General features: G+C 34.4%; 1 protein-coding gene across 1 annotated transcript; it reads left to right on the top strand.

Annotated features, from left to right (window-relative positions):
* The first annotated feature begins 2764 nt into the window (after positions 1-2764).
* Positions 2765-9023, top strand: LOC128159400 (uncharacterized). Its single transcript, XM_052822482.1, has 6 exons — positions 2765-4172; positions 4259-4327; positions 4479-4600; positions 6199-6413; positions 7906-8014; positions 8235-9023. The coding sequence occupies exons 1-6, from the start codon at positions 2987-2989 to the stop codon at positions 8400-8402; spliced, it is 1869 nt and encodes a 622-aa protein (XP_052678442.1). The 5' UTR covers positions 2765-2986; the 3' UTR covers positions 8403-9023.
* Positions 9024-14130: the final 5107 nt, after the last annotated feature.

Below are 14130 nucleotides of genomic sequence, written 5' to 3'. Positions count from 1 at the left end.
CGTTTTTTAAATACAGTGTCATTGATATAATCAAGCAACGCCATTTCAATGAAATATATAGTAAAATGCACATCTTAGTCGAGAAACGCATTACAAAACTATGCTCGAAACTTTTAAACGATTCAGACGAAATTAATTATACTCAACACAATAACAGAGGAAATAATTATGAATCAATTCATAAAAAAAATCAGTATGTGTTCTCGGATAATTTTTGGCAAAACAACTTTAAAGATTTAAAAGATTTCTCAAAATCTTATATTTTCATTACTTGACGTAAGCCCGACGTCATAATTTTCTTACGTCTGAAAGCCCCAAAATGAAATGCATTTATTGACAAAACTAGCTGATTAATACATTTTAAATCATGTGAATACTAATTAGACATTATTGTGAATGTTACCAAATGCAGTAAATGTAAGGCTGTAAAGATACAGAAAATTGCTATTTTGCTTTTATGAAACTCTGAGTCAATCAACGCAAAAAAAATTGCCAGGCAACTACTGACATAATAAGTTTGTAATCGTATAAAATAGCTATCTCAAGCCAAAAGAATGTAGAATGTTAAAACTACGGAAGTAATAATTGTTAAACAAAATGTACAGTTCAATTGATTTACTTGTCTATTTTAAAACATGATTTTAAATGGAAGAGTTCCAACGCACACTCATACTTTATAGAACAAAATGTGACAATGTATGTGACATATTTAAATTTTCAGCACTTGATATTACAAATGTTTGTATAAACAGTAATAAACTGCGTTTAAGCTTTTTTTAAATATTTCCTTTTACGCTTCTAAATATCTCATTTATCATTTAAAATAAAATGTATGAGTTTACTAAGACGTTCAACTCTTTACGTCGATTGATTCCTATTGTGATGTCAGCAAACCCGCAAGCTACGTTAATGCGTCTAAATCTCAGCCTAGATGACTGGAATTTTCAGTATCACAAGGCAGTTTATGTGGACCTGCGCTCTACACTGTATACGCAAGCACTCTACAACAGTTCCTCAAAGACTCGGGAGTCTTCTTATTAGGTTATGCCGATGACCACTCCGCATATGAAAGTTTCAATCCAAAGGCATTTGTAGATGAAAAACGTGTAATAACAAATTTAGATCAAAGTACTGAAAGTACTGAAAAGCGCTAACCTAGCTTGGTTCTAAGAAAATTTACTGTGTGCAAGCGTAGGCGGTGAAATTTTGGTTTTTGTTTAATGAATATCAATTTAAAGTATCGAAGGCCAGATTTCTTTAAAAATATGTTACTTTCTTAAGATGATGTGAATTAAAGCTGAACACGACTTGTATATGGATACTTGCCTGAAAAAAGATATGTTAAAATCACAAATTATACCTTTTGAACAGTAATTTATCACAGTTTTTGACATTTTCTTGCAAATAATCGATTTTATTTTTCTATATTTTAGCTTCTGAATACGCACTATATTTTTTCATCACTGCGTAGCATCCCGTGCTGATATACGTAAGCCCTGCAAACCAATCGTATCTACTCGGCCATTTCCGCCACCCAGATAACTGGTTCCCTATACCTCTTACCAGTTTAAATGATGTATATTTCTGCTCACAGAGGGCAGTTATTCCTTGCACCGGAAATAGAAGTCTAACGACAATAAAGCGCTGAGCTATGCTTAGCGCTTTAAAAACGTCTTAGTTAATATCATTGACTGGATAAATCTAGTAAACAGATTGAAACTTAACCCAAGTTAAACTGAATTTTTGTTATTTGGAAGTCAGCAGATGATGTCTTTGTCTTCTTCCACTTCCATAAATGTTGTGGGTGCTCGTGTAAATTCCTCTATGTGTATCAAATATCTCAGTTGTTATCTAGATGAACATTTAACTTTAAGAAATTTAGCGAAAAATGAAAAACAATTTCCTTGAAATTGGTCTAAATCAACCATATTCGCCAATACCTTACTGACGACTCGTGTAAGCAAATATTACAGTCCTTAGTTACTAGCCATCAGGACTATGCCAACAGTGTCTTGTACGGATTGCCGGAATGTACCACCCAAAGGTTGCAGTTATTGCAAAATTGCTCTGTAAAACTTGTGCTTGTCGAGTGATAGCTCTACATAAACTCTTACGCAAAACTTTTGCTGCCAGGTCATTCGCAATATCAGGACCTACCGTTTGGAATGAATCGCCGACAGACTACTTTTAAGCGCCAGCTAAAAAAATTATTATAGGTGTGCTTTTAAATAATTATGTGCATTTAAAAACAAAAAAAAACAAAAAACAAAACCTGTGAACTCTTCTTACACAACATTTTTAAAATTCTGCATGTATAACAGATTTATGGGGTTTTTTTGTACTTACAGCGCCAATGATTGCATTTTTATTTTTAAAATTGTGCGCTTTATAAATTATAATAATAATATCAATACGCTAGATGTTATTTCTAAGTATGCAAATGTTTGAAAACATATTTTAAATTCCTTTAATTACGTAATCATTAATTACGTAAGATTAACAAAGTAGTTTTTGAGAGGAGCTAGTAAGCGTTAATTACCCTTCATTTGAGTAATCAATGTCATTTCAGAAATTGCAAAATATTGTCACAAACGATCCGCCATAAACCTGACCGGAATGGAAGAAAGGGGGGAAATTTACTACCGGTATATAGTAGGCTTTCCGTGGGGTAACTTGGTTATAAAATTTGGGAAATAGACTTTCCGTGGGGGAAAAATTAACTACATAGTAATTTTTCCGGTAGAGGGACTGCTATATAGCCATTTTCCGGAAAGATGTTAGTGGGAAAACGAAATATACAATAAGGCTTGTGAATCAAGCAAATTTAAAAAAACACATGCAATACAGTACGATTCAAAATCTTTCGTTTTAAAGAATAACAGTTAAACTGTTTTAAAAGCGTAGCTACTTAATTATGATTTTAGGAAATCGATGATTTCAATCTGTGGCTCTTTAAATCGATTGTGTAAGTAAAACCTTTAAACGGATGTTTAAAATCCTGATGACACTTAGCTTACAACCAGGAAGTTTCGTAAAAATGGAGAATTTGATCTTTGTGTTCCAAGTTATTTCTTTTCTTCTGATTCTATCTCCGACTGTGGAATGCCAATGCGAGAACGGCAAAGGGACAGAAGGAAAGACAGAGTGTATATCATCAGTGTTTTTCGGAGATTCGAACTATGAGCCTGCGGTGTGCCTTAAGAGATCAACCATCAAAAGTCTAACCAACAAAATTACATGTCGCGACCCGAACACAAATTACTGTTGGCATCAATGTTCTGCGACCTCCGGTATGGGAGTCCATGGAACAAATCTTTGTCAATGTGACCCCCAAAAAGAAATAAAACCACGTGATTCTTTGGTTCCAATAAAATGTTACATCCCTGCAGGAACTGATTGCTCGTGGTATAAAGAATGCCTCGAAACCAGGATAGCGTGTGAGTCTACCAACGAAAGGTATGCGATAACTTATGCAGAAAAGTATTGCAAGCTCTATGACGACAGATATGCTAGATTCTCTGATAAGGGAAAGGTATGGATTGATGCCGTGAGGAAGTGTCTGCAAGAAAGTTTAGCTTATGTTATGTATCCCCAATCGGATGTGACATGCCAAAGTGTAAAAGAAACTGCCTTCTTGTCCCATATAAATTGTTATAAAAACCCTGAACCTGGTATTAGCTTCTGTGATCTGAGTCTAAGCGATCAATTACGCGTGTTTTGGACAATCAAGGGTGCTTTATTGGAAGAATTTACGAAGACTGTTTCGTCTGGATGGTCGGTTTTTAAAACTTGTTTTTCAAGTTCCTATCCTAAGAAAACGGAACGAATCATTCAGCTGGAAATCGAGCCTCCCAAGACTAAACTCACCGAAAAAAACGTAGAAGATATTAGCGTGAGACTAGCCTATGTCTTGGGGTGGCCGACAGATATAATGTTTTCATCTTCCAGTTCAAAACTTAGTAACCCTAGCTCAATTCCCGTCAATATTGTCATTTCTTCCAAGACCTACAATAATGCATATGTCAATGAAGCTGTGAATAGTGTGATTGAACGTGGGTTAAGTAACACACTTGTTGCGCTAGCGTTGGAGGGTGGAAGAACCTTGAAAATTCAGGGCATCAAAGGCTGTAACGATCCTTCTTGCTCTTCCACTTCGTTTGCCTTCAGGACATGTAAGTTTTTTAATATTGAATAGTAAATTATATTGTAAATTAATTGTTTTGGTTATCTAAATATATATGTATTTTTTATATACTAGCTAAATTTAGAAAAGGTATGTGCGCATGCGTGTCGAACGTCAACAATGCTGTCAATGGTCGTAAGCAAGGTAATACTTTATTTGATTACGATAACATATTACTGTCATAATTGTTTTTTTAATCTTTTGCTTATGTTTTATGTGAACAAGTAGCATCAATAATGCGTGAGATTGCATTATTGACAAAAACCGTGATTGTTGGTTTTTTTTTTTTTTGCAGCTAGCACCACTGCTGGTATTGGTGGGCGACTTAGGAAGGGTTCCTGCTACAAAATTGTTGACGGTCCATTCAAAAGTGACAAATACATCTGGTATCAACTAACACATCGCTGTTGGAATGAGGTTCAATGTATTCTGTAGAACTGTGTCTTTTATTTTAATATCTAGATATTTAAGTCTATAACTGTGTACATTTCCATACACAACAAAAAAAGTTGGTTTTTTACAATCGTTTTCACTAGAAAAAATCATCAAACGAGACTGTGTGTTGCTTATTTCATGAAAAATTTAATTTACTTTATCAGATGGCATTGCAGCAAGGCTCGTGAATAGGCACTGTTACATAGATACATGTATGTAATATAAACCCTTCGATATCGTTCCACCCGATTGCACACCTGAAACCCGTCGTCGACGTGTAGTATTCCTTTCTTGGACTCTGATTTCATGCATTTATTTCTTGTTTTATGTGCATTTTTTGTTTGTATATAATGATGCATTAACCTGTATATTTGTTGAGTATTCTCCTAGCTTAGAAAAAGTTCGAATGAATTTGATAATTTCATTGCAACCGAGTAAAACAGAGATGTAATATGAATGTACACACAGGTGAGACCTAAACAGCGAAATGCTTTGAACATTTAAAAGGAATGTAGAGATAGCGGCGATGAAAGAGAAATATGCGGAAAATGCTTTTTACAAGTTGTGTTCAGCTTTAAATATAATCATAGTACTAATGGTAGTGAAAAGTATTTAAAAAGCTTGTTTGAAATACATTTATTTGCATATACTGCATAAAGAATTTATAGATTGGGAAAAAACAAACATTTTACGGTATGGCTAGCTAATATCTTTCCCTTTCTATAATACCGGTGTATATATGTGTCTTCTAAAAATAATTCTTTAGTATGTCGATAGTTACCAATAAGTACGTTTCAACTTACATATTAGAAAGTAAAGTACCACATGATCTATCTTAATAATCGGTTTACACGAAAGATAGGGGGATCTAGTCCTCTACCTATTAATGATTTAATAAAATAAAAGCTAGTTATTAATCAATGTACAGTTAAAAAAAAGAGATTGTGTGTAAAAAAAAAATCTTGGGAATAATTCTCTACTTTAGTTCTTGCAATACACGGCTGGTTGTATGTTTTAGAAATTTAAGAGAGAGCCATTAGTCTTAGGAACTTGGGATGATATATGTAATGATTAAAAAATTATAAACTTCCCATAATCATTTTTATTACGAATCTAACTTTTATGCATACAGAACAAGAAAAAAATGTCCTAGTAAAACGCAACAACGCAATATCATGACACATTTTTTCTCGGAAATTATTTTTCTTTCAAACTATGGATCAAATTCTTTGTTTTCATGATAAACTGCAGGGTTTTTACCCATTCTAGACCCAAAGTCAAAAAAATGTTTTCATTATTAAAAAGAACAACTCCTATTTTAGAATTATAAATGAAAATTTGCATTGTCTTTTTTTTTAAAGAAAGCGAACAATCACATTTAGATGAAGATCGACTTTTAATACTCTCAATTCTTCGATTCATCATAGACAACGCTTTGAATAAGCTTTCGGGCTTTGTAATAGTTTTGGTTACAGTTATACCGCTAACGTCACGATAACCGACATGAAACACATACGAAAAAGAATGAGAACTGGATCATCAACAAATATTGTTTCAAAATAAGTTTTTTCATATTCCAGAATCTTTGGGTTGCGGATTCGTATATCAGCCAATCGGATGCTTCCCTTTGTGATGATCCAGTCTGTTCCACTCGATCCAAAGAGTTAGCCTGTGATATTCTGAACAACGCCAACATTATATTGAGGACGGACCATCCCTCGAAAAAGGTCGATTCTGCGTATGCTAATAAGAATATGGAGGATACTTGTAACGGGCGTGCTGCTTGCAGATCAATGTAATTATGATGTCCTTTTCAAACGTTTTTCTCTGGTCTCTGCAAAGGTTTTTTTCTGTTACAGTCATCTTTCTTTCATTGTCTTTTCTACATTGTTCATAGCGATTAAAGCTATGGATTTATGAAATTTTAAAGCTGACATTAATTTATGAATACACGTTATTTCCCTTTTATCTCCGACTACCGCTATATTAGTTGCCGATTTCTTTTGTTCTGCTCATCGCTATACACCCCTATATAAGGAGCATTTAGATATTTCATACACCCGAACACGTTATATTGGACGAAAAGACTTGTAGAAACGCGTTTTGAACAAAAATATTATCATGACAACCACTGTACTGGCAAGGAACATCCAATAAACGACGAAACAAGACAGACTAAAGTCCAGGTACTCCTCTCGATAATTGTAGACCGTTTTCCTGTGTATGTCATATCATCGCACATGCGCAACCCACACACACTGTGGCAGATCGAGCAATGTCATTGATCGCATGGATTTTAGAAACGGAGCGTTTTTTGTTAAAACAATGTTATGTTGTTCCTTACTTGGATTAACTGTCATTTATCTACTGTGATGGATGTAGTGCCGCCAGGTTTTTTAAAAAAATGCAGACGTTATGCACTCTGTATGAACGACACACGTGTTCGATGTGCATGCGAAGTAAAGCAGCACTATTAGTGAAAATAATACGGTTACCTTGGAAATTCTTTCAAAGAATAAATAATTTTTGTGTTTTTCTTAATTGTAGTTTCCTTTATTCTTTATCTCAAACATTTCACTACAGTGTGTAGTTCATGTATTAGACTTCCGTGCAACCTGAATGCCTCGATCGGAAAGCAACCGACCGTAACTTTCTCAACCGGTATATATACCCAAGTGGCAAAAGAGGAGCGATCGAAACTAATATGGCGACCAAATGCTTTCATGAATTCATGTCAGCTTAAGGTGGTATGGGACATCTGTCGATATTAATGTGGATTAAAGTACTATATAATTGAAAAATTTTCACCGGTTTAGCATTTTTAAATTTTACAATATTTAACCAAAAAATAGCTTTTAAAAATATTTGTAAAGGTAAAAATTGTAAAACCCCCAGCGGGATTCGAACTTATGACTTACAGGTACGTAGTAAACCCTCTAACCAACTGCGCTACAGAGTTAGGTGACCATTTTTGGAAAGAAACTAGTTATATAATTACACTTTATTTTATTGTTTATTTCGATAAACAATACGTCACAACATGGAAGTGTCCCATACCACCTTAAAGTTATAGATAGGTAACTCGGACTAAATATGGGAGTATTAAACGTGTAAATTGAAAAAAAAACAAACAAACTAGAGGCGCTTGCAATTTGAATGTTTCTCTTTTAGATGAGACTAACAATGGTGTCTGCCGAGACTGAATCACAGACGCTGAAACAATAACTATTATGAAAGCATATCACAGAAACATAGCAATTGCAACATTCACTAACATCTATTCACAGGTACACTTGTAGTGAATGTTCTTATCCGGGAGCCCCTGGAGGAGACGTGTGCTTGGAAGAGAAGTTACTTAATTTCATTAATGAACTTGGAAAGGAAAAAAATATCTTTGTAAGCTCTCTCTCTCTCTCTCTCTCTCTCTCTCTCTCTCTCTCTCTCTCTCTCTCTCCTCAATGCTTTACTATACGTAATGATTTGTCTTTTTCCAATGAATTAAATAAATAGATAGATAGATAGATAGATAGATAGATAGATAGATAGATAGATAGATAGATAGATAGATTAATTGATAGATAGTCATAAGATCAAATTTCTATATTTTAATCAACAGGTGAGCTCCATAGCTGGCGCCTGTCACTCCTGTACATCCAAACATTACCTTGGCCTTGCCGTTGACTTAAGTCGCAGATCTGATGACTACAACTATTACATGCAGAAGTGTACAAATATGTCGGGCAAACCCCTCAACGAAGGGTCTCATGTTCACTGTCAATTTTGAGTAAAAAAGTCACTAAACGCATTTTGTGATAAACATGAATTACTACTTCTTCTTTTGCACCATGAGGATATCTTTAGATCTGAAATGCAAAGTGTGTTTTTTCCATTCTGTGTAAGAATTGTAGACATTTCATACTTTAAAAATATGAATGCCTTATTTCTTTTTGATGAGTCTATATTGAACATCATCAGTTGTTATTTTTAAAATGTCACAACGTGGTGACTTTATAACGGGTTGTTTAGTAGTGCCTCAATTACACAATTTAAAAGTGATGTATTTTTATTCTATTCCATCACAAAATTGTGATATCAATGGGTATACATTGTATTTTTTAAAAATTGTCTGTAGTGTTTTGTGTTAGTTCGGTTATATTAAAATTAGGCAAAAAAAGAACACCGGAAGACGAGTTTGAATTTGGCAGGGTCTCTGTTTGATTTTGATTTTATGCTTGTATTTATTATCTATACCGTGTTAAAGTATAAATTATTCTTTTCTTAGTTTTCTTTCACTTCATGTAATAAATATTGTGTCATCGTAGCCTTTCATACTTGTAAACAGAACTGTATAACATCATAAAAGTGCTGACTAAATGTCTGATTGAATAAAGCCAATAAAACGAAATCGATGTTTTAGTTCATTACTAAAACAAATAAAACAAGTGTCAAATTTTTTTTCACTGTTAATGTATGTGTGTGTATAATTATTATTTATGAGAGTTGTTCAATACATATCATTTGCTATTTACAGAAATTATCTGCACGTTTCCCTAATATTTCATGTACATTCTTACAATATAATTAACAATAACGTTACAACAAATATACAGTATTTTAATCAAGCTTAACATACGCCTATCTACGTTCTCTGAAAAAATTATACTCAGTACTCCTCAGACAAATATAAACCGCTTAATCAAATGCGAAAAAATCAAGAAAACGTTGTCCAGATGGCCGCTTTTTCAGTTGTACCAGTTGCTGAACTCCACATTCAAGCTAAAAGTAATGTTTGTACTTTGCAAGTTCTGCAGCAGCATTTTCACGTAACAGTTTGATCTTTCTCACTCTTGACTTCGGTCTCCTCTTCTTGTATATTTTTGCATTTCAGATAATAATTTATTAACATAAACGACGTTTGTAACATTTCAATCTTTGTTAATAGGAATCGGAATAACTATAGAAATGAAAGATATTTGCTTAATATAAACCCCCCCCCTCCCCCCCCCTCCCCCCCCCCCCCCCCATTTTTAGAGTTTCTAACAAATTAATTTCCCTTGACAATTTCATATTGACGTCTTTTCATCAAAATTTCCCTATATTTGTCAAAAAATATCAATAACTTTGAAATCGCTTTCGGGTTTGTTCATCATTCAAAAAGTGAGAAACCACATTGCAAGAACTTTTCTACCACTGCAAATAAATAAAGAAGGATCATGGAAGAAAGGCAGAAGTAAGATACAATGAATTAATGGGGAAAAGGCTGCAAGAAAGACGATGCATGTGCTTTGTTTGTCTACTTGGAGATGATGCGTTTAGGAGCTACCAATGATGGTGGAGTGTGTGATTCTGTCTCATGATATGAGGGGTTGTTGAAAATTGAGTTGCCACTAATTATTGCATATGACATTATTTCTCACAAAAACCGTGCATAAAAATAATCAGGGATGCCAACTCAAGTGTAACCATCCATATTTCAACCAAATTCAAACCATACAAGCTCGGAGTTACAGAAAAAGTGTGCCTTATCTTGCTGAATTGTCAATTCGACGAAAATCATTGTCTAACTCCTTATGAAAAGGCGAGAGAGAAACTTATGATTTCCTAAAATTACCTTTCTGACCTACAACTAACCCCTCCTCAATATTGTCATCCAATTTGGGAGGATTACAAAATGCATCAAAGTCATCTTTTTTTTTACCATAAATGCTTTGTCATCTCTACCACGTACAGACCTATTTTTCAAACGCCCAGAGGTTGCCTCTTTTTCAACTGTCTTGATCATGTCAATAAGTGTACCTTCAATAGGCATTTTACCAAGAGACTTTTTCTTGTCACTCTTGTCTCCCTTCAATCGTGAAGAAATAAACGGTTTCCTTTCATTCTCCAACGGATCCTCAGCTTCAATGTCAATATTGAGAACTTTTGCCACCTTGGATACAAAACAGTTCCACTGCAGAGGATCAGAAGAATCAGGTGCACCAAAAGGCACCTCTACCGGTGCATCTGAAATAGTACACATACCTGCCATAGATGCATTTGAATCAATATCCTCAAAGTCATTGTCTTGTGCATTAACAGACAAAACGTCTGCCGCACTGGACTCAAAGGACGACATTTGTTCATCGTAAGCCTTAAACAGGTCGGGTACACTACCTTATATGGATAGCATTATTAAACACGTGGCAGTATTTTTGGCAAACTGATTCTCCAATCCATTGAATGAGTTGCAATGCATGACGGTCTATAACGTGTTTACGATTCAACAAACGCACGTGGTATTTGTCTGTTTTATACACAATATTTAATTGCTTGCCGGAATGTTTGTACATCTTGATTTTTACTTTAGAAGGTAAAAAAGGAAAGATTACGTACCATTAACTTTGTTCCATGCTCACATTAAAAAATACTGTTGTTTTAGTTGATTAATTGTGGCTTCAAAAATGATCAGTATCAAACGACTGACAAACATACGTATACAAGTACAAACATATTTTGATAAGAAAAAAACATCACATTTGTGTATTGGTGACATTATCATTGTGCACTAGAAATAAAAACAGGTAACTGTACATTTTTAACATACGTGAATAGCCACTGTAGTAGAAATGCACAAATATACAAACGCAGAAGCGCAAGCTATATGCAGCATAAAGTAGTTTGTCCGTTAAGCATTCTGATGAATGTCCCTGAAGAGAATATCAACGCGCGTTCTAGTAATGTTGTCCAAAATATGAGGTATCACGTGAAAAAAAACAGTACTCACTGCTTTTAATTCAATAGGACGTACCTCTCTTTTGAACATTGACAATGGGGTATTTAAATAGGTTGATATAAGTCCTCATATGCAATATTTTTTAAATGTGAGCATAAAAATTGAAGTTCAGACATCATTGTCCATATTACTTTCATAAATTCTGAAAAATCATTCAAAATGAGTTTCCAAAAGACAATTCAAAATGGTATATATTTAAGGTCTTCCGTTTCCAACGGAAGACCTTTCTATTATTGTGCTGGTTAAGATTATTCTTATTTTTCTTTTTTTTTTTTTTTTCTTCCTAGACGCGAACTTTGAGGCTTCATATCGTGCTCATTTGTGAACGGTTTTTGCTCAAATTTTCAGGGCTAATGGACTTTACAAAACACTATCTTCATCAATTCATAAAAGTTAGAATTCCCTTTCCTTTAACGAGTTATTCCCCTTTTAAAATTTTTTAGGGCCTTTGGTTTCCAGACAAAGGCTCCGAGACTATGATAGCAGGGAATGGGAATCCAACGAATTTGAATAGCAGACACATTGTAGTGGTGCACATCGGTTTTTGTTTTTAGATTACGTTTTTTATTTATGAAAAGGTAGGGGGTCAAAAAACAGGATTCCAAAAAGTGCAAAAATTTAGACATATTTTCCTTTATATCTTTTTAACGAAAAATATTTTGTTAAGACATGTAGAATAAAAGTTGTGCAGAATATCAAGGGCTTTCATTTGACACCAATAAAAAAGGGCTGGCCCCTTAAATTAAGGGCCAATAGCCCCTAAAAGTTTTTGCTAAATAACTCAAAAACGGTTAGGATTTTGATATGGCTGTCGCTGGAATAGTTGCTTGTTGGGATCTCATAAAGGTCGTAACAATGTTATTTTGTAAGTGATTTGTGTAGTATGAGTGAAAAAAGCTTTACATGTTGACATGTACCCGTTTTCATTTGACAAGTTAACGAAAGTCTTTGTGCGTACAACTGGCATAAAGTTGCCGCAGAAAGTATGCTGGTTTAAATACAGGAGGCATTAATTCATAAGAATTTTTTTTTTGCTGGAGTATAAGCTTTCTCTTTAGGAGTTTAAGTCATTATTGTTAAGTTCATATGGTGCACAATCATTAAAAATGGCAATTGGAAAACAAAACATTCTTTTTCTTTTCTAGTAAACCACAAAATATGGAATTAAAAACCCTATGCATTACATTTTAGTTATTAACACTATGCATTTAAAATCTACCTTGAATCAGAGCTGCATGTGTGTGTGTGTGTACCATTACGTAAGCTCTCCCTTGCCCACGGCCGAGAAAATCGGCCACCATGCTCGCGGCTGGACTACCTAGCGGTCAGCGGTTATCTAATACACGAGAGTTGCGTCTCTCAAATATGAGTTTATTTAGCCGCGAACTCAAGAATTGTTTTAGTTTTGATTACACAAAATCTTTTGTGGATTAAACAATTGGATGTCAAGTAAGAAACAGTTCATTTAATTAATAAAAGCAATGTCATTCTCTAAAGCAATAATAGACAGAGATCAATTGTGGGGTTTAAGTTTAAAATAAATAAATTGTATTTGATAGAGTAAGGTCATTATACTGCAAACTTTTCAAATCTTCCTTGGTTCTGAGCTTTGCATTTCTGTGCGTTGTGCCTTTACGTAATCTATCCTTAGCCCACGGCCGAGGAGATCAGCTACGGCTGCATTACCTAGCGGTAAGCGGTTATTTAATACACAAGATTCGCACACCGCGACTTACACTTACATGCATATGAACGTGTTTGAGTTAATATAGCCGTATATCCAAGAACTGTTTTAATTTTTTGTTATAAAAGTTTGTCCTACTTGTATATATTTAATTAAATATTTGAGTGTAAAGGAAAATTAATGAACGATATTACTCCAAATCGGAAAAATCGTTAGACATAAACTAATGGTTGGTTTGTTTATGTAAACTACTTTAAAAACTGTACAATTAATGTTTTAAATCAACACCCCCCCCCCTCAAATATTAAATCATCCCTCGCACATGGCCGAGGAGATCCGGCGCGAGTGGATAAGTGATCCGCGGTCGGTTCGTGATCTTCTACATGTACCTTATGACGCGTTTATGTTTCATATTTTGCACGGACACAACTATATTTTATTATGTTTTCAACTATTATATTGGTTTAAGATGAAAAGATAAATTTATATTACTTGTACTGTTGATTAAGCATTGATTTATACGATAGCGTACAAGGTAGTTTAAAAATCAAATCAAATTATAATCAAAGTTCCATGTTGCATGTTTGCGGTAGGTGCTAGCACGATAAAGGAATGCCCTGAATTGAGGCATTCGATGATTATTTTATAAAATATTCACATGAGTTTAAACAACTTTAGATTAGATTCTATCGGTCACATATTAATCACTTCTGTAGTTTCATTGTGGAAGCGAACTCATTGCTGCCCCCCTCCTCCCGCCTCGCTGACAGGTGCTTGCGCTGGATTTTTTTTTTAATTGGAGAAAAGATAGCAAGATGATTGTCGAAAATCATTTTCGGTGGTTTCTTCTTATGTGTAACATTTTGTTTCACTTTCCCACCCCTTTGTTTATTCGGCCAGTCTGTGTTAATTCATTGCCGCATGCGACCGAGAATCTTGTGTCGCTTCAGCGCACACAGCTCAGAACATTTATAGCCCCAGGTCATCAATTGTTATGTAATTGAGTAACAGTTGGAAGGTGATTTTACTACATAAAATAATAAAATCATAATATAA

This window comes from Crassostrea angulata, chromosome 1 (genome assembly GCF_025612915.1).
Source record: "Crassostrea angulata isolate pt1a10 chromosome 1, ASM2561291v2, whole genome shotgun sequence".
Lineage (NCBI taxonomy): Eukaryota > Metazoa > Mollusca > Bivalvia > Ostreida > Ostreidae > Magallana > Magallana angulata.
This window is presented reverse-complemented; position numbering and strand designations above follow the sequence as displayed.